Source organism: Aphelocoma coerulescens, chromosome 2, assembly GCF_041296385.1.
Source record: "Aphelocoma coerulescens isolate FSJ_1873_10779 chromosome 2, UR_Acoe_1.0, whole genome shotgun sequence".
In the NCBI taxonomy this organism is placed as follows: domain Eukaryota; kingdom Metazoa; phylum Chordata; class Aves; order Passeriformes; family Corvidae; genus Aphelocoma; species Aphelocoma coerulescens.
The window spans coordinates 145507149-145534767 of NC_091015.1; the positions used below are offsets into that span (position 1 = coordinate 145507149).

The 27619-nt window shown below is 41.6% G+C and overlaps 2 protein-coding genes across 4 annotated transcripts; one reads left to right on the top strand and one right to left on the bottom strand.

Moving 5' to 3' along the window:
- The first annotated feature begins 1887 nt into the window (after positions 1–1887).
- On the top strand, positions 1888–15413 carry ERICH5 (glutamate rich 5). Of its 3 annotated transcripts, XM_069005201.1 has the most exons (4): positions 1888–2071; positions 5845–6264; positions 8193–8309; positions 11617–15413. In XM_069005201.1, exons 1-4 carry the CDS (start codon positions 2017–2019, stop codon positions 11637–11639), a joined length of 615 nt encoding a protein of 204 aa, XP_068861302.1. In that variant the 5' UTR covers positions 1888–2016; the 3' UTR covers positions 11640–15413. The 3 variants fall into 3 exon arrangements, with proteins under 3 accessions (XP_068861302.1, XP_068861301.1, XP_068861299.1); XM_069005200.1 differs by lacking the exon at positions 11617–15413 and having other exon boundaries at positions 8193–8584; XM_069005198.1 differs by lacking the exons at positions 8193–8309; positions 11617–15413 and having other exon boundaries at positions 5845–6490.
- A 3148-nt stretch (positions 15414–18561) lies between these two features.
- Positions 18562–27593, bottom strand: RIDA (reactive intermediate imine deaminase A homolog). The gene is made up of 6 exons (XM_069005202.1): positions 27367–27593; positions 22999–23104; positions 22396–22450; positions 21475–21543; positions 19790–19845; positions 18562–19360 (listed from the first exon to the last, which is right to left on the bottom strand). Exons 1-6 carry the CDS (start codon positions 27591–27593, stop codon positions 19298–19300), a joined length of 576 nt encoding a protein of 191 aa, XP_068861303.1. The 3' UTR covers positions 18562–19297.
- Positions 27594–27619: the final 26 nt, after the last annotated feature.

Consider the following 27619-nt stretch of genomic DNA (forward strand, 5'->3'; position numbering starts at 1 on the left):
CTGGTCTGTGGCAATCCAGGCCCTGTCGTTCAGTTGCGGCACTGGCTGTGTTGTGTCCAGACTTCCTGCTGAGAAGATGCAACTTCTCCTTCAGTCGTGGGAGGAGGGAAGACCATGACATTGTTTAGTGTTTGTGGGAGTCACCTGCCAAATGGCCCTTGGGTTCTCATTTCTATTTCTGTATCCTATCCAAGGCCTGTTTAAAAAACATGAAGTACAGAGCAGCCCCTGCTGAGCCTTGCTGCCAATACACGCTCACACGTGATCCCTCTCCCTGGCCTTGTAAACCTTGAATTCCTTTCTCTGCTGTTTAAGTAGGCTGGATGGTAGGTGAACTCTGCACAATTCAACCCTTTGGCTAGGACAGGGAGGGAAGCAGGTACAAAGCTCTGCAGGCAAGAGAATGAACTGAATGTAGCCTTCCCTTTTTTATTTTCCTCAGTGCCTGGTGTTTGATGAATCTGTCCTGGTGGCCCATCCTCCTTACTTTGTTCCCTGAAAGATCACAGAAGAAAGGTGGGATATCAGGTATGTTTCCTGGCATGTCAGGCGTCCTCAGCTGTCAGTACTCCTTCACAGTCACAGACACTTCTACTTTCCTAGCTGTGGCAGCAGAGCAGTGGGATGCCTGGGTGTCTTCATCTGTGCTGTACAGGGAACCCCCACATTCTGTGTAGGGAACTGACCTCACTCCCACTACAGCAGTCAGGATTTCATACCAGCAGCATGAATGTTAAATATTTCTGAAATTAAAGTTGCTAAGCCCTTTGTTGCACTCTGCTTTTGTTGTCACACATCAACCTGTTTTGCTAATCCTAAAGTTACCAGCATTGCAGTGTCTAGTGTCTCATATATATAGGCACAGAGAAATCTATAGAGCCTACTGTGGATTTTTTTTCTGTTATTTTTTAAAAGTGTCAAACTGAGGAAGCAGGAACTATTGCAGAAATTATTGGAGTTATTGCTACTGCTCTACCTTGGCTGTGGAACATCACAAACCCTGGACAAATGTCCAAAGACAATATGATTTGTCTGGATAAATTTCTGGGTGGATAAAAAATGTTAATTTAGAAGAATGTGTGATTAGTCTAAATTTGACATAATCACATATATCTTGGGTGCAATAAATACATTATCTGTTTATGCAAGAAAATGTGTGGCAAAGATTCTTCATTTCTAATCTCTGGGGACTTTTTAGGCCACCTTGGCTTTCCTGGACATCTGCTGATTTGCCTATATGCAAGTATAAAAATAACATTGTCTTTATTTTACCTTTCAGGCTGATGGTAAGGATGTTATAGGTGGCTGCTGAACCCAGAGGACTCTGCAAACCAGGGATTGCTTCTTGCCTCCGAGTTGCTGAGACCCCAGAGGTCTGTCCCTCCTGCAGCTGTTCCTGTGTGCAGGGAGGGCTGGCAGCGAGGCCACGGCTCCTGTGTGTGTACGAGCACAGCCCTCGGGATGCCCATACCACATACAGTCAGTGCAGACAACCCAGCCCTGCTGCTCCTCTTCCCTGGTCCGGACTGGGTTCCCTAAAGAAACCCCACACCCTCAGTCTCAGGTTCATAAACTCAGCCCCATTCACGGACCGCCAAACATCGGTGTGGCCTCCAAGTCCGTCTAACACCCCTGCCCAGACCTGGACGCTGTATCCCGGGCTGTGGGTCTCCTCTACTCGATGCTAACGCGGCCCAAAGCTTGCTGACGAGGTTTACGTGCACACCCGCAGGGTTAAACTCTGGGGCACACGGACCTGCAGTCCCTTCCCGCCTGCTGCCACTCACACCTTGTGGCATCCGCACACGGCGCAGAAATCCGCCCCGGGGCAGGGACGGCCGTGGCCCCAGCTGAGCGGCGGGGGAGTGTTTAAGGCTCCATCGCCAGGGCCGCCCCGCCACCCTCCCGACTCCGTAGGTCGGTGCTGACCGGCGGCCCCGCCAGCCGCGCATCGCCTCTCCTCGCCCCGAGCCGAGCCGGCCGTCGGGAGCGGTTGCAGAGCCCGCCGGCCCCGCCATGGGCTGCTCCAGCAGCGCCCGCAGCCGCCCCCAGGAGCCGCCGCCGCTGCGGGGTGAGCGGGGCCGGGGGGAGCCGGGCGGGGGCTGCCTGCGGAGCTCCCCGGGGTGCGGGGCCGCGCTGCTCTCAGGGTGGTCCCGTCCCGTCGCAGGGAAGGCGCTGCGGGTGCGCGTCCCGCAGAAAACCCGCGGAGGCAGAAGCCCGTCGGGCTTCTCTCGGCTTTTAATTCTGCCCGCGCAGCGGAGAGAACTGCGCCCCGTGAGCGATGGCTTCGAAACTGGTGCTTCTTGTGAATGAATGCCTAAGTCCCTTCCGCTCCGCAGGCTTTTTTTGTTTGTCTAATTTCCAGACAGGTCCTGCTGTAGGTCCTATTGTGTAGTACCTTGTCAGTCTAGTGCCCTTTCTTCCCCCCTTTAAAAGAATACTGAACTAGCAATACCTGACCCCACTATCCTTCCTTTTTCTTACAAAATCCGCCCCGACACAGCGTGCAGCATTGGCAGTGTTCCTGTGGCTTTAATTGGCTCAAGTCGCAGCACACTAATTTTGTGAGGAAGGTATATTTGCAGGATGTTCTATAAGAATATCCTCGCTATTCAGTGGAACTAAAACACAACTTTGTTTCCATATTCATCGTATTTATCTCCTTGCTCCAAGGAAGGTTTGGAAACAATTCTGTAAGAACCTGAATGTTGCAGTTACAGGAATTGGCCTCACCAGAAAGATACATCTTGAAGGCAGATAGATAAAAGTTGTTTGCATTTCATTTTACTGCATTTCTTTCCTATACTCTTGAGTTATGATCTGTTGTTGTTACTCTGCCTGCAGCATCCATGGTTTTTGTATGGGTTTATATCCTGTGTGATGTGTTGAGGTGCTGTGTCTTGTGACTGCAGAGAGGAGAGCAGGTTGCATGGGTTGAGCGTTGTCTGTGGCACTACAGAGCCAGCACACATCTGCAAACCGAGGAGCCCTGCTGAAAGTATCAGCAAAAAACTCTTTATACTCTACCTGCTATCTCGTTCACATGGTCAATGTACCAATTCCTCTGCCTTTCCATCCTCCACTGAAAGATACCTGCACAGGAACACTGAAGGGCTCAAAGAAACAGCGGAAGTAATTTATTCTGAGTATTTTAGGTATTCTTATTTTAGGTACAAAAGCATGTTCAAGGCAGGATAGGTTATGAAATGTCTTAAATACATACACTAACGTCATGGTAAGGATAAAATGCAGTTTGTAATTACAGCTGAAAGATCTGCATTAATTGGGCAATTACTAACCAGGTATGTTGACAATTTTCTAATTTACTTAAATAAGAAAAGATAATTTGAAAAAAACCATCTAAATATGTTAATAGAGGAAAATGTATTTAATTTCCTTCTGTTGATGTGTAACTCGCAAAACTTTGAGGCTTTTCCAAAAGGAAAGAAAGAAGGCAAAGGGAAAATGCTGTAGCCATGGCCCCCTTACATTCACTATGTTTTTCTTTGTTTCTCCAGCTGAAATAGTCTACAGCAGGGAAAATAAAAATTTTAAATTTAAAAATAAAACAAAACTAGAAGGAATCCTAGGAATGCTGTGTGCCACATGATGTTAATTTTTCTTGGGGATAAAGGTATTGAACAGATTACTGAGAGGATTTATTTTTTCCATATTAGGGATTTTTTTTGCATTTCAGATGAGAGAAGAGGAATGCTTCCAGGGTCTCCAGCAGCGCAGATTTGTGTTGCATGGCAGTATTTTATAATCCAATTTGTATGAAACATTTTGATGAAGAGAGGGCTAGCTGGAAGTTATAGGACTGATGTTTATAGGAGCTGCAGGAGATTCCTAGTAATAGTACATTTGAATTATTTCTTTTACTGCTAACACAAATTAAAACTCTGTATAACATGCTAATTTTCACAGCTCATTTGTTTCTGTCTGTAGGTTTTAAATGCTCCCTGTCCATCTGGCACTGAGCAAGGTGAAGGCATGAAAAGTGTCTAAAGGGACAAAAACCAAAAATGTGAAGATTGAATGTCTGGTCTCTGAGCATACATTGCTTTTTTAATCACTGCTTAGAATAGCTTAAGATTTACTCACTGTTATTCTGATTGGATATCTGTTTCACCTTGAGCTTCATTTTAGGAAAAGGAATGCTTGGAAGACAAGGTGTGATAGAAATCTAGAGAAAGTAATCAGGGAAATATATTTGCTGTTTCTCATAATGCAGGAACTGCCACTTGATGAAATTACCAGCAGCAGGCTTAAAAACAGCCAGGATGTGTTTTACAGGGGATGTAAGTGGGCTGCAGCCCTCATTGCGATTGGTCATAGTGGAGACTGAGTGTAAACAGTCTGAAAAGGGGCTTGAACAGGTTGATAAAGGAATTCCACTGATGGATTGACACTCAGCCCCGTGGGCTGGGGCCCTCTGCCCTTTCCCCTGCCCCATGGCAGCTGTCAGAGGCAGGGTCTTGCCCTGGGGGGGTTCTGTGGTCTGAGACGTGTAGCTGAGTTTACCTCCTGTTGTTTGAGTTGCATTATGAATTGCCATACCGCTGTGGATTTGGAGGGATTGGTTGGAATTTTATCTGTCTCATAGTCGAAGTTGCCTTCTGTCTGTCTCAGCAGTCCAGATTCCCAGTTCTGGTTCTTCTGGCTTAGCCATCCTTCCCTGGGTCTGTAGGCACATGCTGTCTAGGTGACACTTGCTGGGGAAGTGTTTTGTTTGAACGTCTCAAAAGAACTGTAAACTTACTTTAAGGACAGCAGTATTCAAACAGATGTTTTAAGAGCAGGGTGTATTACATTTTTTTTCTGTTCATCTATGTCTGTATAAACATATATAGATGTGTTCATCTATGAACAGTATCATGTGGTTCTGCTTGCTGGCTTTGACACTGCAATCACAATTTTCTCAGAAAATAGTTTTTCCAGTTTTTAAATTATTATATAAACAGATTTCATGCATGAATTACCAAGGGTTTCATCCTGACATTCTTTAGGAAAAGGTTAAGTACAAGATCCTGTCAAACTGAATTTAATTAGAATGTTAGTAAGTCAGTCTGATAAGTAGTATAGCTCATTTTGAGTCTTCAGCTTTTTTCCTAAATACCCGTCAAAGCAATTTTGTCAGTTCTTTATTCATAAATGTTTTCTGCCAAAGCCATTTGCTTTACTAGCCAATAAGTTGATGAAAGATGAAAGAAGCAGACGTTTTAACTTGTTTAGGCTTCCTGTTGTTGAATTTTTTATTAGACAAATCATACTATGAATGGTACTTTAGTACTGAAAAAGACAGACAAAGTGGGTTTTGTTTTAAGAAGTGGGCACTGCTCATCCTTTGGGTTCTCAGGGTTTTTATTCAGCCCACCTGAAGGTACCACCAGAACTTCTCACATGAAGCCCAGGACAGCAGCTCCCTCACACTCCCCACATTGATCCTGTGCTTGATTTGGGGCAGGAAAAGGTGCTTCCTTGCAGTGTCTTGTCACCAGCAAACCACCTGCACACTGCAGATTCATAAGGCAAAACGTAATAGAACATTGACTTGCAAACAGGTCTGCTCTCTTCAAATAAAAATATATTAGGTGCTTCAAATGAAAACTTATTTTTAATGTAAGAGCAGCACCATCCTCTACTGGATATGTGCAGCAGACCTGTGAGTGAGTATTATCCGTAGCCAGGCAGTGCTTGTCAAAGAGACAAATGTTCAGAGACACACTTGTCAAAGAGACAAGTGTGGTTCACTGTGAATTTAGTTGTTATCCAGTTCATGGGCCCATTCACCGATTATCTGTATTTATCTTTTTCCTTTCCTTGCCCTACTGTAACTAAAAGCATCATCAGCTGCAAACACCCGGACTGCAGATGACCATGAAACTGTAGCTGACCAAACACAGTTGGACCCAGCAGAACATGTGAGCCTTGCCTCTGAGGAGACCAACCCAGGCGAGCACTGGCTGGGAGAGGAGGCTTCAGCCATGATCCTGGATGTGGAGGGGAAGACAGATTCGGTCAGTAAAAGGGAGGAGCCAGAGGGCACCGAGCCCCTGCCTGCAGGAGAAGAGAAGAGCTCTGAGCTGCCCTCTGCATGGCGAGAGGAGAGCAGGGGGCCTTCAGCGCCAGCACCAGGAGAAGATGCTGGGGCACCTTCACCAGGACCAGCAGAGGACAGTGGGCTGGTAGAGGACAGCGACAGCTCTGTAGTGGAAGTCGTCGAGAAAGTACATGTTACTGAAGAGGACCACTTCATTGAGGGTAATATTTGTGCTTTCATAAATTCAGGAGACCAAAATTTGCCTCCAGGGACTCCTGCGTGGGTTCTTTTGACTTTACTAAGAGCCTCAAATGAGCTTCTGGAGTCAGAATTTGGTCCAGGGAGTCTGTATGATGTGAGGCATAGAAAAATGTGGCTGGGGAAGCCTCAGATTTACAAGTCCAAGCTGTAATAAATTTAGTCAGCATTTCCACCTCTGCTACTTCATTTCATGTCCTTTTTGTTCTTAGCAGGTAAAATGTCCCACCATACCTCTCACTTAAAACATTGTGTCTCTGGGTAGCTCAGACACATTCCTTAGTATTTGCACAGCCCAAAGGCTTGATTACTTAGTCACATGTATTAATTAAAAAGCAACTATCCTTGCACACATAAAGCTGGAGGGTGCATGTTTGGGAAGAAAAAGCATCTCTTTGATGCATGCTTGGCATGTCCAGTCTGTCCTAGAAGCTTGGCTACAAGACAAGCAGAATAGAAGTAGTAGTGGAGAGACATAGGGCTGTCTTTCCACAAATGCTTGGGGGTGACTGGGTGGGGAGAGAGGCTGTGTGAGGAAGCAGTGGTGTCTGAGATGACAGGTATTTCCATGTGCTGTGGAGGGACCTTTAGCTGGAGGTGGGCTCCTTCCTGGAAATTGCAGGCTGTGCTCATCTTTGGGTTAGTGCCCAGAAGACATAGACTGCACGTGCAGAAGATGAACATTTCACAGGAGGAATCAAATTTCTCCTAAATGGTACAAACGAGCTCAGTAAAGAATCAGATACATCCTGGGGTAGCTCTTCTTCAGGGATTAAGCAGGTGAAGCACATGAGGGAGACATGGTATCAGCAGGTTTCCTCACTCCACTTTTGCCTTGAAGAAGTGCAAGATGCAGAAGGACTGATCTGTGTGAAGTCCAGAGCCACTTAAACACACTACCACTAATCCTGTGGCTTTGCTCTGCACGTCTCTGAACTGGCTATATGAATCTCATTCTTTGCATCCCAGTAGCTGAGCATAGTCATTGCAATGCTTTGTCCTCTCCTGTGTCCCTTCACGAAAGAATTTTGTCCTCTACATAAAATGGGCATCTATCCTTTGGAATAAAGCCTCGTTTTATAAATGACAGGTTGTTCACCGGTTAAACACACACCCTGCTCAGCTGCAAACTCCAATTTTATTATTCACCATTTCTAAGCAGTGCCGGAGGCAGAGCATTATGTCCTGGACCTTGTCCTGTCACCTCTCATCAGTGGAAACATGTTTACAGTTGTGTGTCTGGCTGAAGATGAGTTGTAAAGCTTTAAGCACCAAGTGATGTGTGCAGGGCGAGTGAACAAGGCTTTTGGGGAAACAAGTTTTGCTCCTATTACTTACAAGGTGTAAGTAATATCTTAACTTGTTGAATTCTCTTTCTGTGATGCATCTGATGAAGAAGGGATTTTCTATTTTTATGCTGTGGTATATATGATACTTAGCATTTGTTTTGCTTTCCTTTATGCTTCCATAGCTATATGAGGAAATGAGTAAGGCAGCAGCTTCCCTCAGAAAGCAGGGTTTCAGCCAGACTTGCATGTTACCATCTTTTCTATTTCTGTTTCATTCCAATCGCAAATAAAATTGCACATACATGAAATAAAATCCAGGAAAAATAATTTGAACAGAAATAGTACTCATTATTTACTTTGGATACAGCATCAACAGGATTTTGTGAAAGCATTAGGAGAACTCCATAGGTATGAGGCAACTGTATATCTGGATGATGAAAAGTGTTTGGGATCATCTTGTTCTCTATGGGTTCATTCAGGGGATACCTTGGTAAGGGGCTTTGGAGAGCTGACAAAGCAAAACTGTTTACAGAAAGGAGCTGGGGCACTTGGTGCTTTTTCTCAGTGGGTCCTAATTTGATCTCCATGGTTACCCTTCCCAGGTGAGACGAGAGAACAGGTGGAAACTGAGCTGGTCAGTGAGACAGTAAGTGAAGGGCCTGAAACAAAAGAAGAGGAAACAGGAGAAGCTGTGGATAGTGCAGCAGCGACAGAGATAGGTATGTTGACAGAGGAGGGAAGGACCATATGGGTTATTGTTTAAGAGACAGCAAAGACTGTGCTGTCCTTAATCCCCTGTTGGCATACAGCTGCTTTCTGCATTTTTACACAAGAGAGAGTCAAAAATACTTTACATTAAAAGACATTTTTGGAAGCAATCAATTGGAAGTCATGCTTTTTACATGGGTCATCTTTATATAATACATGAGCCTTACCAGTGATAACTTTTCCCTCTTTGGGAAGAATGATGGACTGTAACATGCAGTCTTGGAAAATAAAAACCTTTGTTAAAATCATGACTCTGCTCATTATTATTTGCAGGCTTGTTTTTGTAAGCTAAGCCTTAATGCTGCTTTGTGATTTCCATTCTATGCCAGCCATTTTAGATCCCCTTGTTCTCCTTATCAGCTGAAATCAGCAGTGTGGTGCTGTGGTGAAAGCACATTGCATAGCATATTCAGTCACATGGTGGGAAGGAAAAGTCACAGGGTAAATAAAGCTACTCTGGAAAACTGTTATGCCAGTGAAGAGAAAAATTTAAGGGGATAAGATATCCCTCTGGCAGACTTTGAGATTATGGTCAAAATTCTGTCACCACAGTCTTTCTACAAAAGTTATTTCTTCTTCTTCCTCCACATTCACTAAGAACCTCACACTTGAGTCTATCATATAAGGTGTTCACATGCCCCAGAAGGCAGAATTAGAATCATAGAATTATTTAGGTTGGAAAAGACCTCTAAGATCACTGAGTTCAGCTGTTAACCCAGCACTGCCAGGTCCATCACTAAATCCTGTCCCTAAGTGCCACATCCACACGTTTTTTGAACGCCTCCAGAGATGGTGATTCCACTACCACAGGTTACTCTATGGTATTGCTGGAATGTAGAAAAGGATGATCAGGCAATGCAGACAACTCCTCCTTTCCCCCAGCGAATGTTACTGCAATAGCTGGAATCACCTCTCTCTCTCCCCTCCCTGCTAATCACGGGTGTACTTAGTCATGCTTGGAATCTCTCTGGGCTAGGGAGTATTTCTGTAATTCAGAACAGAACAGCTTCAGCAGAAAGGGTGGTAGATACCTTACACCAGTGCTTTTCATGACTTCCAAAGGAACCTCTTGCACCTGGGGTGAGCAGTCTTTGGCTCCTTCCCAATGCTAGTATGTGTCACAGCCTTAGGGCTGCCAGCAGCAAGCCAGCGTGTTGCACTGCTGCTTATGTTTCTGCTAGAGGGCTAAGGGAAAAGGTTTTCAGCATAAGCACTACAGTCTGAAAGACTAGTAGGCTGGTGGTCAAGCAGTTTGGTCAATGCTTATGCTTCTTTATGACCTCGTGATTACCCAAGTAAAATTAGATCAGTGATAAAAAAAAATGCTAATGCTCAGATCCCTTTAATTTTAATGTTTGACGGTTGCTCATCTTTATAAAGATTGTTACTTTTTAAGCTAGCCTGTGAAGACAAGCAGTTGTTGGCCATTGACAACTGTTCTTTTGCAGGATCTTTAAATTTATGCCAGATAGCTTTGCTTATGAAGTCAAAACAAGTTTAATCAATCAACTTGTTTCTAATGTCTTAAAATTATGTCTTTTCTAAAAGCTCCTATGCTTTTGCAAGGAATCATCTCTCTGTGCTGTGAATTCAGCAAAGCACTTAACTTGATTGTAGGAAACCTCAAAGAACATCTTCCTACTCCTGAAGAGTAAGAGAATCATAGAAAGGCTTGGGTTGGAACGGACCTTAAAGATCACCTAGTTTCAACCCTCCTGCCATGGGCAGGGATGCCACACATTAGAACAGGTTGCTTGGGGCCCCATCCAACCTGACCTTGAACATTTCCAGAAATTTCACCCAGTGATGATTACAGCTTTATTGAAATTCTTCCTGCATTTTCCTGCTTTGACAGTATTCTCCCCAACAATTTTGTAAGGGAGCAGAAAGAGCAGCCCTGCTTCTATGTCTGTAATGGATTTCAGATGATGGGAGTGCACTGACATAGCTCAGAGAACAGCTGCAGGCGAGAGAAACAAACAATGCTAAGAACAGAACAGTGACCATTTAAACCTGGGATTCTGTTGTGTAAGGGAGCAATTCTTCCATCTTGAAAGGATATTGAAGAAATAAAGCAAGATTCTGGGCAGGAAAGCAAGCCTGCTTAAGGGAATGGAAAAATTCTTACTTTGAGACACGTCAAAAAAATTCAGGGATTTGTTTCTAGGAGGGTATGACTAAGAGGATACAAGCTGATCCTAGTTAAAAAAAAAAATAGGGCTCTAAAGGTAGCTGATGTCCACCTAAGAACAAGGGAATGCTCAGTGACATGCTAAGTGTGTGGAATTTGAAACCCTTAAAGGGAGTTGGCTTTTTTCATGTTATATTAACAATCTTAGCCACAGAATCACTGCAGTTGGATATCTTTTGCTGGTTACCTTCACTTCCATGCAAATTTCCTACCTTTCCTGTGTTCCCTACCCACCCTCATGGAACACCACAATTCAGTGTGAGGAAGTCCCACATTCCCACGTTCCCTATCCTTTCAGAGTCTTCTAGCTGGGAAAGAAGTACTTTGAGCTGAGATGGTCTGACACTGTGATTTCAGCCAATCACCCCCTAGGGCACTATCTATTAGCTATGAAGTGAGCCCCAGAGCTTCTCAGCTGCTGACAGCCAACAGTAGCTTCAGGGGCTGGGGACAGTTCCTCAGCCATACTTGGTCATGGAATAGCTGAGGTAGAGGAATACTGCTGGAGCTTGTCTAGTCCTGCTCAAAGCAGGAGCAGGTTGTCTGCTGAGTTTTGAATCTCCAGGGATGGAGACTCCATCAGTTGTGGGCAGCCTATTCCTATAACTTACCTGTCCTTACAGAAAAAAAATTCCTGTATTTAAAGGTAGTACCCTATACGTCAATTTATGCCCTTTGTCCCTTGTCCTTATTTAGGATTTACTGTCCATAAAATGCCTGCCTCTATGTCAAATCTGACTGGAATGATGCAGTGATTTCAAAAGATGTTGAGAGAAAAGGCAGCAGGGTGAGGAGGAGCTCGAGACTGTTGCAGTGACACATGGAAGTGGTGTTAATGTCTGTAACAGGAAGACTGTGCATGAATGAGATGGGAGAAGAGGAAGCAGAACCAGTGGCTGTTTTTAGGTCCACACAGAACATTCTTACAGATGTGGGAGAAGAGGAGATATCCCCTTCATTCTGTGATGCCTCCAGGGAACTTTCCCTTAGAGCTCCCATAAGATTTAGTGAATATCAAGTTATACCTTCCATTAATTGCTAAATTAATTTTTTTCCATGTGTTTCAGAGACAGCTAATAACAAGGAATAGAAGTTATGTTTCAATGAATGTCCTCTTCTTGGGCCTGCTCTTCTGTTCACATGAACATTTTAAAATTTTATTGGGCTGGGAAAATAGAAAGGCTTTTATGGATTCAACCACAAACTACGAACACATGAATAGGAGGCATAAGAAAAAGTTTTATGTAATACAGATATTTTGAAGTCAAGCTGCCAAGACTTCAAGTGTTTGAAATACCTGAACTTCCATCTCCCTGCCACAGAGTGCCTTCTATACATAGCAGGATAATATTTCAACAGGATCAATCACTCATTTTTCAATTAGGAGTTTTTCCCAGGTTCAGAAAACTGACTTCAAATGGTGGAAACCTTTAACCAACATTATTTAGGATAAAGAATACAGTGTAGCTTTTTTCTCTTTAAATGACTGTATGTGGGCAGTTCCTCTGAATGCCTGGACTTGCAATGTATGGAGCTGCTGAAGTGTACAGCACATAGAGGACTGGGAAAGGAAAGTGCCCATTTACCAGGCTGTAACTAAATGCAGAGGTGAGTTTTCCAGAAAATAGAAGATAATAGAGTGCAGTGTCCAGGACTCAAGTGTCTGAGTGCTGCTCACTCCCAAGTTTTAAACACAAATTTATTGAGGGGATCATAGTACAATATATGTGATGGCTTCTGCAGAAGCAGGGAGAAGAGGCCATTTTTAACTGAGTGGGATGTTTTAGTTGTATAAATCCTAGAAGATCACAGCTGCTAACATTCATGGTCAGTAATAACCTGTCTTTAGCTGCGTAGCTCTCCTCATATGCATTTGTGGCTTTTAAAATGGATTTCTAAGAGAGAAAACACAAGCCTGTCTAAGAGACAAATATAAGCCTGTTCCCAAAGAAGAGGTTGTCTATTATATTTCCCTGCAGTGCTGTCCTCCTGGAGAAATATGCTATCAAGACTGTCTGGGTTATTTTCCAAAATGCTAAGTAAGCATTTTGGAGATGAAACTGAATGGACAGACTTTCAAACAAATTTCCTGTGAAAACAGGCCCTGAATATGATTTGTGTTTTGGGTCAGATAAAGAGTAGAAATTTGTTCTGATGGTGAATGTTGCAGAATCACAGAATCAACTAGGTTGGAAAATACCTCTAAAATACTTGAGTCCAAATGCTGACTGAACACCATCTTGTTAACTAGACCATGGCAGTAAGTGCCATGTCCAGTCATTTCTCATTCAGGGATGGTGACTCCATCCCTTCCCTAGGCAGTCCATTCCAAAGTTTAACAACCCTTTCTGAGAAGGAATTCCTCCAGTAGCTCAACCTGAACCTCTGCTGGCACAGCTTGAGGGTATGTCCTGTCCAAAGGGCCTATCTATAATATATTGTGGGGACTGTGTTTACAGGATTCTCTGGCATAAGGATGTAGGACATGGAGAGCATGGAGAACACAGTATTGCTCTTTTATTAGCTTTATTGTATGAAAGGACTTTAAAAAATCCTAACTGTCACCAGCAAATTATACAAATCACCTCTAAGAGATAATTTCATACTGCATGTACATGTCTGACTCCAGCTGACTCTGGTTTGTATTAAATAATCTAATTGCTATCCTTGGCCTATTAACCTTTTGTGTGAGCTGATAGTTCTTGGCTGTATCACTAAATCTAACGTTTTCTGTTTAGCAGCACTCTTATGAACTTGTCAGCTTCACTTAATGTCAACTTCCTGTAGGCAAGACCATAAACTTTTAGAACCCAAATGCATACTGTTTTTTTTTTTTTAGGGAACTTTTGCTAGGTGGATGTCATTTTTAATTTATCTTTTAGTTTTTCTGGCCTTCTGTAATAGAGAAGCTAAAATGAGCTGCTAGTTCTATTAAAAAATCTATTAAAGTGAGCATTAAAAATTCAAACAGAGGTAGTCAAACTTTTTATCCACATACTCAAACCATTTCATGAAAAAAAACCATGAAAAACAACACCTTGCACTTTGGAGAGCTGAGGAGTGGGGGAACAGGTACTGAGAAGAATGAGAACACCCCTCAGTGACATAGGACTGGGCTGGGTGTACATGTTCCAGGACACCCCAAGCACTTCCATCTTCAGCTGCATCTCATGGCTGATTTCCTCTTGTGAGCTGGGAATTCAGTTCAGCCAGCAGCACATGTGCCAGCACAGCCCCACTCCAAAACACAGGAGATTAAATTGGCAGAGACAGGGACTACTTGCAAGATCATGAATTGCAGTCTGGCAAGCATTAAACCATTTTTAAGCATAAACCAACAAGAGCTCTGTGACAGAAATCAGTGGTATTCATAGCAACAGAGGAGACAGCATTTGGAAATAAAACGTGAAGATACAAGGGTGTCAAAATGACCTGCTCACCTCAGAGTCTCTCTTTCTACCACTGTTGCAACAAGGAAGACAGGTGACTATGTTCTTACCTCGCCATTCAGCTTCTTCACATCGTTAACAATGAAGATGAAAACAAGAGGAATATAAACCAGTCAGTGACTGAATGGTAGCAGTCTTTCTTAATCACCCTTACATATTCTATAATCACAACAGATGAAATTTATTCTTCCTTTCCTAAAGAGGAAATATGCTTGAAACTGTGTTAAACATGAAAAGTTAAATCACCAAAATTATCACAATGTGCCTGCTAGAAATATGCTGAACATCCTGCCCTGAGAAATGAAAGATGTCCCTTCCATGCAAATTTCATTGAGTTCTAGTATTCATGGTCTGGGAGCTACCAAAGCACGTACTGTGGATAAAGGAACAGTGCCTGCAGTTATTTGCCTCTGCAAACCTGGGACTACATGGAGGTTGCAAGGAGCAGAAATTGTTCTGTCAAAGAGCTTTCTCATGTTAAAAGCTCAGAAAAGGATATGCTCCAATATTTGTGTTTACAAATCTAAAGCAACATAACTTTTTTTTTTTAATACAGTCAAGAATTTTCAATGATTGTTGTGCATTTTGTGGAAAGCTAAACAAACTTCAGCCCTCAACTTCATCCAAGGTAAAAGTAATCATTCCTCACTGCAGGGAGTGCTGGGCAGTTAACTTGAACGAACAAACTTAATTTCCAAGCTAACAAGAAAGTTCTGGCAGAATTTTTTTTCTAATTACCAATAAGCACAGCCCTAGAAAAGGTTAAATTTGCACCCTGCCAGCTCTGTGCAGACACATATGCACGCTGTAGGATCTTAGACAATACCTGGCCACCTGGCTGGCCCGGGCTGGCTCTTTCACTCAGTGAGGAACTGCTTTGAGGTAAACACTGCAGCAAGAGCAAGTGCTGGTAGAAGAAGATTGGAGAAGTTTATGTGCTTTAAGAGAACACAGATTTATTAAATTTATTTTTTGCACTGTTTCCTCTGTAGAGAATATAATCATTTTAAGAAGAAAGAGTCTTACTAAAAGAAACACCTGATAGAACATACACATTTTGGTACTTTATACATTGCTTTACTTTCACAGAAAGAGAAGACCTGTTTTGCTGTGTTTTTTTAGTTAAATGTGATAGAAACAAATTTTAAATGGTGAAATCAGGATGCCATGAGCTGAATTGCAACTTTGTATTCTGCATGTAGCTCAGTCTAGCAAAGGAAAAAAAAAAGCTGTATTTAACTTACCTCTATTTAAAACTGGATTTATTAAATGCCCACGTACTGGATAGTTTGTAAATTAAGACCTAAGAGATAAGCTTTTCATATTGGAGAATCATGGGTGTTAGTCTTTTTGTTTTAAAGAATAGAATCAAATAATATAACACTGCTTAAATAAAATAAATGTTTTAAAACTTCTCTATGAAGGCTGATTTTTTCTTTTGAGAACCACTATGTTATAGCTGTAAATAGGAGAGTTTAATTCAGTTATTCTAGACTTTCTGTACCAGAAGAATACATATCAAGAAAATGTCTTGAATGGCCTTGATTTAAATATGTAGTCTAAAAACTGCAAGTCTTCACCTGAAGAATCATAAAGCTAAAAGTAAATTTCAGTTCCTTAGTTTTTGCAGAATGGCACCTACTTACTGATAAAAACACTTAATGAAAGCAGTGTGTTCTGCTTTGTTAGCTGCATCCAACATGCAACTTTTTCCAGGTGTTTCACTTACATTTCAGTCTCAGACTATCCCTTACTGTGGAAAGCAATGGTATATTCAATCTCCTACCACCGAAGTCTGCCAAGGAGTGCTATAATGGACTTATACCGGCCAATGCACAAGTCAGCACGCCAAAAAAATATCGAAACTGCCATCTAGTGTTGGGTTCGAGGTGGGCAGAGATGCTGCACGACACAGGTAAGGAAGGTAGTGGGGAAGAACGGAAGCAGTAAGAAGGAATAACCACTGTGGTTAAAAAAGGCTGAACTTAGATCACGTTCAAGACTCTTGAAATCAGCTGATTTACAGCGAACTTGAACTAAATCTGCTACAAATCAGTGAAATAAATACCAAACAAGTAATTACACCTCAACAAAGCTGTTAACAGAGATACCTAAATATAAATTAGGAATTAATCTCCGTTTAAAAGTTTAAATGTGACTCCATTCAGTTACATTATTCTTAATTATTATTGACAAAATGAAGCAATATCTGCTTTGTGTTTCCTAGAAAGTCATTGCCATATTGGTACTAGCTCCTTCCTAACAAGTCTGAGCGTGTTTTTTCTCAGGTGGGATTGCTTATGGAGTCAGAGCTGTAGAGCATAAGATACATTATTAGTACAGCCAAGGAGGCAGAACAAGAGCAGAAGCCAAAACTAATAAAAGTTTATGTATAGGAAGTTTATTTAGAGAAAAGTCAGGCATTTTTCAAAGGCTGTTTGGAAGTTTGCTGTTTGAAATATGAAAAGCATTATCTTGCTTCTAATAAAAGTAATTATCTCCCAAAGAAAGCCAGATAATACTACAAAAAAAAAAAAAATCCATACATCTGCACATATTTTCTGTGAAAACCTCATTATGAATCTTTTTTCTATAAAGGTACAATTTATAAGCTCAGTGAAAAGCAGAAATGGCTGTTTCACATCAAATCTAGGATGGCTAAGTAGGGCTGACTGCTCTCACAACTTTCCAATGGCTCTTCTGGCGTATGCTAAAGGGATATCAGGAATGCAGAAAAAATACAAAATATACTTACTGCAATAGTGCAGCTGAGGTAACAAGAGCTGGAAAGCATGGCTGGTGAGCAGGAAGGTAAGAACCCCCAAGTGCAACACTTACAGTTTATTCAAGGATGGAAGGGGATTCATGCAGTGTGGCTGCGATATTGAATGGAGGGGAATATTCAGACAAGGCAACATCTGTATGTGCTATGGAAAGATTGACATTTACATGATGCTGCCAGATTGGATTCTTCTTGCACGCTGACCATATGAAAGTCATGAACCAGGTAGAAGTATGCAAGAGGAGCATCAATAGGTTTTATGCACAGAAATGCACACACAGGAGAACTGAAGTTTGGCGTTGAATTGCCAGAGAGCTGAACCCACAGTATTGGGACTTGACCTGTGGCAAAGCAGGGTTATGGCCTCCCCTCACAGCTTCTGTGGCTTACCAATACGAAGAGAGTGTGATCACACAAGGGGGGACTGGAAAGAGCTTTCATTGGGTGGAATGTTTTGGGGTGACTTTATGATGCTGTATCCCCTATTGCCTGCTTATTGCCCAGACGTGAATCCTGTGCCTTTCTGTGCCTTTAAGCCAGATCTGAGACCACGGAGGGGGAAAAGGCGGTGGAATTCCTCCAGCGGTCTCCCCCCAGCTCTCAGCTCTGCAGTAGGGAAGAGAGTTGCATTCCTTTGCTTTTTAGCTAGCTTCTCGTTTATTAGCTGAGGCAAGAAATTTTTTCTGGGACTGTGGCTTCTTCTCGTGGAACTGTTCAGCTTTGCTCCAGTCCAGAACCCCACCACCGGGAGGCCCCACACCGCAGCCTGGAGGGCCCACGCCACACCCAGCTCGGGAGAGAGCAGAGCCACACCTACAGAAAGGACTGAATCTACCAGGTCTTCTCCACAGCGAGAGGTTTTATTATTTAACGTTATTCATTCTGTTTTGTGCCTGCGTGCACCCTGCTTGTTAAATAAACAGCTTTTTTCACTTTCCTCCAAGAAATTTCTTTCTGAACCTGGGTGGGGGAGGGGCTGCTGAAACCTGCCTTCTATTGGAGGACACATTCATTTCACACATTTCCCCTTAATTTGTCTCAAACCAAGACACTGACACAGTCACAGCTCTCTGGCATACAAACAGCTGCCCTGAAAGGAACAGCCTACGGGATTCCCTCGGGCAGGACATTTGATAAAGCAGGTACATATTTCCACCACTGAAATGGTACATTCTCCAAGCTGCAGTATACAGCTAGTTTTACTTTCTACACAAAGTCAGTGAAGATACAGTGACCGTAGCATCCATATGTAATTGGATGGCATCTTCACAGAAGAGAGCAAAACAAAGACACTGAGGTGGACAGGCTACAACAGGAAAGAATTTCTGCTCATTTCCGTCTGAACAAACCAATACTGTGCTTAGTCATATGGCTGTGGGGAAGACAGGGAATCAACTCTGCCATGAGGTGGCTGACTTTCAATGAGATACTTAAAAACACAGTGTCCATTTCTACTTGACAGAAGATCAGTACAGAAGGATGGAATAAGTTACTAGCATCAACAGTTGGACTTCTCAATATTGTTTAATCACCCCTTCAAACTGATGCTTCTGACCTTAATGGCAGAGAAAAAAATTACAAGAACTGTAATGACATTGTAGCTGAAAGCTTCTTGTCCTGGAGAATTTAATCCTTAGCTATTAGGATGTAAATAATAAGCCTGTTCTTTTGGTTAAAATTATTTCTTATTGAATAAGCAAGCTGCAGACATTTTTTTAATGGATTATCAAAGGACAATCAGAAAAAGAAAAGTTTGTTCATTCCCAGAATAGACAAGCACATTTTTGCAGTTGCAATTACATTTTATTCTCATTAAACATTTTTTAAGGGTTTTTTTTGTTTTTTAATCAAAACATAGTCAGAATTGAATTGCTATGAAAAAGATTATGAAAAAGGTTACAGGTAGATATTAATTTTCATCTGATTTATAAAGGTACCACTTTACTTCAGAAAAGCATAATTTTCTTTCTGAAATGAATATTAACTTTCTTAAGTAATTGCTTACATATGAAAAAACCTAAGTCCCAAAAGTAATCTATTATGTGAAGAAAGAAAATAAGAAAATTCAGAAACAAATACAGAAAAATTCCTCAGAAGTGAAGATGTATGCTAAGCAATTCGAGTGTTCTGTTTTCTCATTTCTGTCATTTTTTCTGATTTAAAATTGTTACTAATATTACAAATCAGTATAGTTTTCCATGTCCAGATCATCCATAGTATAACTCTAATATGTTCACCCAGGTATGTACCTTAACACCTGACTATCCACTCACCACCACAAAGGGCAGACCCTGTCCTGCAGTCTGGCTCAGCTGATTTTAGCAGGATTCAGGCACTTTTCAGGGTTTGCCAGCAGAGAAGTCACTGTAAGTCCTGAAGAAAGCACCTTTCCTCAGTAAGTTTACTGATTTCAACTGTATGTAACTGCTGTTAGTCAGCTGTAGGAATCGGATATAAGGGAGAAGTATTAACTAAATCTAAAACTGTCATTGTAAGATATCCAGTCTCTACTTATAGTCAGGCTGAAGCATCTTGGAGAGGTCCCTGAATGGCAATAGCTTCAATCTCAACTCTGGCCCCCTGTGACAAAACAATGAAGAAACATATTAGGAAATTAATATATCTATTTTATAAAGCAATTGGATGAACAACACAACTTTGTAAGAACAGAGTGACATTTGAGAGAGATTATATTTCTGACAGTTGTATTACTGATTTAGCAATATTCAGTAATATTGTAAATTCAATTTATGCTTACTCAAGTACCATAACCCCTTATTTCTAATGTTGTATCATCTTCCACCATAAAGAAATGTGTGTATCATATTCAGATCTCTGATAGTGTGTGGGAATAATACTAGTATACTTAGAAAAAAACTAATTAAGAGTCTTCATTAAAATAATTGCAATCAAAGCTATTACAGAATAAGAAAAGCTGTCAGAATGCTTCAGTAGTAAGGTATTTCAGAAAATTTGGGTGTTTTTTGTAGACAGAAAAGTGACACTTACTCTGGGCAAAGCAGCAACTTGATAGGCTGCTCTGGCTGGGAAGTTTGCCTTGAAAACTGTAATTTAAACAGAAACATCCAGCAATAACTAAACTTTGCTTGACAAAATACAGTTCAAAATAATCTATATAAAATGCAATCATTGGAACAGTTTAAGATTCAAGGCTACAAGACTTCTATGCCAGCTATCATTTCCCCCTTGTTGTTTTGTTTTGGTGACTGACTGCTCTCAATCTCAGCAAGACACCACTCATCACCAAGCAGTCAGCTGCAGTTGTGATCTAGTAGCCAGTGATAACTTGCACTCTGCTGACACTGCAGGGCCTTAACACCAACTTGGCTGGAAAAGAAAAATTAAATCAGAATGGTGATCATCCAATTTCAAACACCAGGGAGTGGGAGATGGCTCTTTCACAGAAAGAGCAGGAGAGAGAAACAGGACACTGCTAAAAGAATCATGAGCAAAGATAAAGATCCCAGATTCACATAAAATCAACAGGAGTCCAACCTTACTCATATCACAGGAAAACAGAGGCAAAATAGGCCCTTGACTTATTTCTCAGTGCCCATTTAGAACTGGCAATCACAGATACTAGAACAGGGGTGAGGCATGGGGAAGGGTACTGGTAAAGATATAAGCGGTGAATTTGTAGAGTATTAGAATATATAATTATTTATATATTCTAATACTCTATATTAGAGTATTAGAATATATAGGGACCTTTAAAGACCACATAGTCCAATTCACCACCATGCCACGGCCAAGAACATCTTTCACTAGATCAGGTTGCTCAAAGCCCCATCCAACCTGACTTTGAACACTTCCAAGGAATTTGCATAATGAAGTGAAAGTTTTACTAGTGACAGTTATCACAGAACTGTCAATAATGGCAATTTCAGGGTCCTGTATTGAGATAATAAGTCACAATCAAAGAACAGCAACAACTGTTTTCTCAAACTCCAGGCTGGAGGCAACAAGTAACTAATCACGCAGCTGGTCTGGTTTTACCCTGCTTAAGCACACACACCCCCAGTACATTTTGACAAGCAGGAGACTGTGTTGCTTGCTCATCAATAAGACTCCATTCAAGACCAGATGTTGCTATCTAATTAAAAGCCAAAGCCATATAAATAAGGAGCTCATGCAAATTCTCCCAAATTATTCTGCACAACATGGCTCGTTGGAAGCACCTATTTCAGTCTATACTCAGTTTTGTTGATCACACATTGTTCTCTTTTTTCTTCAAATGGAGCAGCATGGCTCATCCTTGTATAAAGAACAAGCCCTGTCCCTTAACAATAACCCTCAAGTTGGTCAAAGATACAGACTTTAAAGAAATGGAGTTACAAAATCTGAAATTCAGCATTTGAAGGCTGCCTACAGCAGAATTATATCCAGGACAGCAGAGCATCAAGCAAGATAAAGAGGCAAGGAAGACCAACCTGTAGGGATAGCAGGAGTTGATCTTCATAGTAGAGTGAGTTAGTAGGATGGTGGAACACAAATCCACATTAAATTAGGCTGTGCTTGATCTGATACTTGAAAATTATATATTTTTAAAATTTCTGCGGGGATTTCAAAGAATATGGAATGACATCATCTGAGTCATAAAACCCTTTGATTACCATGAACATAATTTGTTCCACAAGCCATAATGGTAAAACTCAAGCAAAATATCTACTTACATTGTTTGTAAACATCATTAATGTCATTGTAGTCCTTCATGTCTGCCATCAAAACCGTAGTCTTCACAACTAAAGATCACACAACTGCAGTTATTTTAGACCTCTGACTTGCATATAAAGATTGAAAAACTTTACTGCATTTCTTGCTTTTATTTAATACATTTCTCCTAAGTATTCTAAACACGTTGAAAAGTTTTGCAAACAGATATTGACCATTAGAGCTACAACTTAGGGAACCACCTAAAAATTCTGAGCACCTAGTATATAGTAAAACTTTAAGGAATGAAGCCATTCCTGACTAGCTCTGAAAAAGCCAAATTCTTCCAAGAGGCACTGAACTGATAAGCAGATCAATTAAAATAGCTGTTGTAAGTCAACTGCTGCCAATAACTTATATCATATATAATATCTGCTGCAAAAAAAAAAGTTCATAAAAGGTCTGAAAATACAGTCTGTGCTAGAATACTTTACCTAGGACTGCCAGCATTAATCCTGGTGCGGCTCCACCATTCGAGTCCTCCACCCAAAAAGTATTGAAAGTGTCTAGAATATTAACACCACAGACACAAACCTGCTTTTACCTGGAGCAAAGCCTAGGATGCTTAAAATGTCTATAGTCACTGCAGCACTGTCTGTACCTGAGCTTCCCCAGTTGGAATTAAAATATTAGTACCACTGCCATAAATTTTTGGTGAAAGGCAGTGTTCCATTGATACCCATTGCAAAGACTTGCATGTAGATGTATTTCTTTTATTTTTTAGCCCAAATTCATAATTTATTTTGTTTCTTCCAGCTATTGATAACAACTGAATGTTCAGCAAATAGCTTTTTTTTTTTCTTAAAAAAAGGTCGCTTGATTTTTTTATATTTTAATTCAGGTAAAATCAACCACCTGTTTGCCACTGTCACAGCAGCACTTACCATTGCCATAGTCACAGCCTGCAGCTTTCAGGATTTCTCCCATGTTTTTTAGAGCCTAAAGAAAAAGGAAACAAAAATCTTTCAGCTATCAGCTGGGTTATATTTATGTAAGTATGTAAATATGACTTGTGACTTGGCTGAATCCAAGTTTTACTGTAAGTTCAACCAGCAAAACCTCAAATGTCAAAAAAAAGATTGACCTAAATAAAAATTAATAAAAGGAAGCATCTAATCAATATTAAACCATCCATTCATTAGATGTAAATGCATGATGCGGCTCCATCTCATCCTATTACCTCACTCCATCTCTTTGCTGCCAGGGGAACAAAACTTTCCCTGACTCAAGCCAGGGTTTTTATTGGGGTGTGAACCTCTGCTTCAAACACTGATTCTTTCTTACCTTCCTACAAGAAACACAGTTCCTCCCCGACCTCCAAGTTGCTGAAGTGGAAAAATGATGGCGTTAGTTAAGATGGAATTACTTCCTCCTGCTTTTCCCTCATCTGGAGGATGTGAAATGGGCTTTCTAGTCTCCTCAACTTCTCACAATTCCATGTTTAATTAGACACATGCCAACAAGTTCATTGCTGGAAGACTTCTTACCTGCTTGGCCTCCTCCCTTGCCCCTCCAGAGACAAGCTGCCCAGTGGAAGGTTCCAGCCCTATCTGCCCTGCAATGTACATCGTCCGGTCCACCAGCACGGCTTGGCTGAAAACACAAGTGACATTTTAGGTTTAAAACAAGAAAACATTTCAAATTCCAAATCTGAAAGCACATTTCAAATTTTCTACAGTATTTTATAATGAATGAGAAAGAAGACTGAGGTTACACAGATGCAAGTCTGTACACGCAGTCATACATTTAATCTGCTTATGCTTTTGGAAGAGCTGGGATTACATCATCTATGGAAGTGCATAGCTCTGCCTTTCAGGAGATAAACCTTGTTTCTTGCAAAGGCACAAGTTATGAATGCAGCAACACAACACTAAACTGAGCTACAGATTCCACACAGCACATTGAGCACAGAGGGAAGGGAAGGCAGAGTAAATAAACACCTTTTTTGCAAATTGATATTCCATCTTGGTTTGAGAAGCAGACAATACCTTTCAACTACATCTCAGCTGCAGAGCAATAAAAGAAAAAAAAAAGAAAAATCAGAAGAAATTTAACATTTTTCTTCTCAAACAGGCACCACAATAATGAGTTACAGCTGTCAGGTGACACCCTGCACCCCGGTTCTCTGGCAGTATTCCTCCAGAGTCATGAATTTGGCCAGTCAGCAAAACACCTTAATCACTCCATCCCCAGAACAAACATTCTGCTCTCACCAAGTAACCTGAGTGACTTCTTGGCTGGGTTAATTCAAAAGAATGCAAAATTCAAGCTATTTGCAAAACATTTATATAAAAATGTCAGGTGTGTTTTTGCTGAAGTTGAGTTGGCAATTATTAATGTCTCTACCACAAAGAGCTTAGAAGTTGAAAACAAAGATTTAAACTACCTAGCAAACATTATGCAAGAGACATAATTTAATTCTCTTCAGTCAGTAATTACAAATATTTTGCAAAGAAATTATAGAAAGATTCCTTTGGAAGAACTTATGGTGTGTCAACACCATTTTTCTTATCTCTTCCCATTCCACAAGAAAATGTATTGTTTTGACCATTCAACAAGTCTCTTAAACTACACAAACTAGAGTTAGGAACCTCCCTGAAGTATGTGGAATAGGAGGTTAGCTTCCTTTTAATGTTAATGGAAAAAGAGGGACATATTCAAAGAATATTTTTAGTACATCTCTCAACTGAAATTGACTCCCTTGGATTGTCTTAATCCATTCACCTCACAGGGGACCAAACTAATTTAGGGACTAGGTCAAATGATCTGGGTTAGGCAGTTTGAACAATGCCATCATTGTCTTTCCTTTTACCCCCGTCCTACATTCTCCTGTAATTTCATAAGGGGGAAAAATAGCCAGTAACTTGTCAGATATGGTAAACTATCTTACATGGGGATTATTTTTTCTATCATCAACTAATGAAACTGAAGTAAATCATAAAACTATACCATTTAAAGAAGAGAAACCAGTGAATAAAGTAGTTTTCTAGGTGACACAGTCCTGTTCATAGAAATATGTGCATGTACACACAGGCTTCTTTGATTTTCTTTCCTACCACTCCTGCTGTGTTTGAGGCACAGGCCATCAGAGCACAAACTTCTGTTTCTGTTTGAAGCACAGAGAACTCTGCAACAAGAAAGTAAGGGCTCTCCAGTAAAAGAGATTGTCTTGTACTGCTTATCACAAAGCAAATGAAAGTGAAATGTTTATCTCAATAGAGGCCTTTGGAGAGTCCTAAATCATGAATAACTTGGGAAAGAACAAGCTGAAGCCTTCTGATACCACTGCCAGATCAATACCCGCAGCAGCCTTATTGGGTCCCCTCCTCTGCTCCTCAACTTCACCTCTTGGTGTGCTTATCAATGGAATCCTCCATTCACTGAGACTAGGAACAATTTACCAGCCAAGGAATACACTTCTACTGCATTCAAATGCACGAGTAAAGCTAAGGGAAACTTCAACTCCACAAACCCCAATCATTCTTGAACTGCAGATGTACCTTGTAACTAGGGCCAGTCGTAGCTACTCATTAATCAGCAGCGATGTGAATGTGTGTCTAATGTCATTCAGGTTTCAGTGTACCTAAATGCAAAACTGGGCAGACACTGTGACCTAAGGACAACAATGTTTATCAGAGAGATGGTGTTAGGAACCATGCTCTTTAGACTGCAGTGTTAACAGATCTTCTTCACACAAATGATTGTGGATTAATACAAGAGCAGTACCTCTGCAGTGTCTTTTAAAAGGCTAATAACATTAATGAGATATATATATATACATACACAGATACGTCTCTTTATGTATCTATCTACCTACCTACATATCTCAAGGTACTGGCAAATGGATGCAGTAAAGGAAATAGAAAAATACAGTAAAAATAGGTCACCAAAAGCCTACTGAAGGGCTATAGGTAGCAGAACCAGGAATGCAGCCCATACATCTAGTTCTCCATTCCACATTAAACCCTCATTCCTGTGTAACCAAGCTCAGACTTCACAGCAGAGATGGGGCAGTTATTTCTTGTGCAACTTTTGCTCTCTGGACTTTGACAAGTTTACTAAAATCTGATAAACTAAGTTAGTGATAAACTTATTGATGTTAGACCAGTCATATATTTAACAGGCTGCATAGTAAGCAGAATTTCATCAAGAACTACCAATAAGTACAAAATTTATGGAGTGGAGAGCTATGTTGAAGGCTGGGACAGTGGTGTGTATGTGTGTGTGCAGCCAAAGAATTGTTGCCTTCCCGTGTCTTAGATGTTCTCCTGATGCCAAGCAATGCCAGGCCCCTGGCTGCAATCCACCAAGAGTTTACTGTTTACAGAAGTTAACCTTCATGTCATGTCTCTCTGCTTCTATACTTTGTATTTTTCCATCTTTATAATGCCTATAAGAAACACACAGTTTGAAGCTTAGAAAGCTAAGGACACAAAGTAATGGAGACAAAAATGAACCTGGAAGGCATGAAGATGCTATTGTGAAAACAAAGCCTGAATACAGAATTAAAAATTCTTAGAAAACATACTGGTAAATACTTCTCAGTACTTTAGCTGTAAGAATCCACTATACTGATTGAACATATTTTCATATCCAAATTGCAAAGAGAAAACTTTCCCCAATTAAAACTGGGATTTTTATTTTAATTACATACAGATCTGCTGCAACAACATACTTGTGAAAATGTTGAACATCTTACATATTTTTACAGCAGTCAAGTTTTTAGACTGAAAAACATTTATAACTATTCAAAATAAGAAAGAATTTTCAATTCCCAGGCACTGAGCCCTCCATCTAACCAAGCTTGCCCTGGATTGGGCTCAGCCTTCATTCTCCATCACCTTCCTAGTCAGCATCTCTAGCTTCCCTACACAACGTGCTTGTCTCTAGTCAAGCACTTTTTTCTGGGGAACAATCATTCTTCTTTCATTTTTAAAAAAAAATTCACTGCTTACCACTAATTTCAGAATTATTTTCCCAAATAAACTTTTTGAAGCATATCCCCTTCTCTTTTTGGGCTGCAGTTTGCCATGGCACCACAGCCTCACTCGTGCTTTGGGACTCCAGGTGTCCCTGCAGGTTACTGGGGGAAGGGGGAACCAGTACCGGCCCCTGCCCAGGGGGTCTCCTGCCCTCACCTCAGCCCCAGGCCTGCCTAACAGACCCTCCAAAGACCTGCCAAAACCCCGCCAGCAAAACCTGCTCCTGCATCTCCTGAGAGACCTCCCACTCCCAAAATCACAGAATTGTTAGGGTTGGAAGGGACCTCTGGAGATCACATAGTTCAACGCCCCTAGAGCAGGTTAGACAGGAACACATCCATCTGGGATTTGAACGTCTCCAGAGACGGACACTCCACAACCTCCCTGGGCAGCCTGTTCCAGTGCTCTGCCACCCTCAATGTAAAGAAGTTCTTCCTTATGTTGAGCTGAAACTTCTTGTGTTTTAGTTTGTGGCCACTCCTCCTTGTCCTGACACTGGGCACCACTGAACAGAGTCTGGCAGTCATCTTGGCACCTGCCTTTGAGGTATTTATAGGTGTTGATGAGATCCCCTCTCAGTCTTCTCTAAACAGGTGCAGCTCCCGCAGTCTCTCCTAATAAAAGATGCTCCAGATCCCTCATCATCTTTGTGCCCCTCTGCTGACCCTCTCCAGCAGCTCCTTGTCTTTCTTGTACTGAGGAACCCAGAACTGAACAGAACACTCCAGATGTGGCCTCACTAGAGCCGAGCAGAGCGACAGGCCACACTTTCCCGACGCACCCCAGGAAAGCATTGTCTGCAAGGGCACTGCCAGCCCATGGCCAACTTGTTATCCACCGAGACTCTCAGATCTTTGTTAGCTAAAGCATTACCTGTAGGGACCCAGCGCAGGGGCCTTTGTAGTGCTTATTATTTTCTTCACAAGCGAGGCCATAGCTGGAGCCGGTGCTGAAGCTGCAGTAACAACTGGCCCTCCTGCCAACCTGCCCCCCCTCCACTCCCTTCCCTTAGCGTCCAGCCAGCGCACACCCCGCCCACCGCCGCCCGCGGGGCTTCTGGGAAATGTAGTCCCTGAGGGCTGTGCTGGGGGACTGCGCATGCGCTGTGTCGGGGGTGGGTGTCCAC

What these genes read in the sequence shown, in the direction of transcription:
- ERICH5 (XM_069005198.1), top strand. Translation starts at nt 2,017, where the DNA reads ATGGGCTGCTCCAGCAGCGCCCGCAGCCGCCCCCAGGAGCCGCCGCCG. An exon ending in GGAGCCGCCGCCGCTGCGGG is followed by an intron (nt 2,072 to 5,844) that starts GTGAGCGGGGCC and finishes TGTAACTAAAAG; the next exon opens with CATCATCAGCTGCAAACACC.
- RIDA (XM_069005202.1), bottom strand. Translation starts at nt 27,593, where the DNA reads ATGCGCAGTCCCCCAGCACAGCCCTCAGGGACTACATTTCCCAGAAGC. An exon ending in CCTGCGCTGGGTCCCTACAG is followed by an intron (nt 23,105 to 27,366) that starts GTAATGCTTTAG and finishes TTGTGTTTTCAG; the next exon opens with CCAAGCCGTGCTGGTGGACC. An exon ending in AAGTTGCTGCTTTGCCCAGA is followed by an intron (nt 19,361 to 19,789) that starts GTAAGTGTCACT and finishes GTTTTGTCACAG; the next exon opens with GGGGCCAGAGTTGAGATTGA.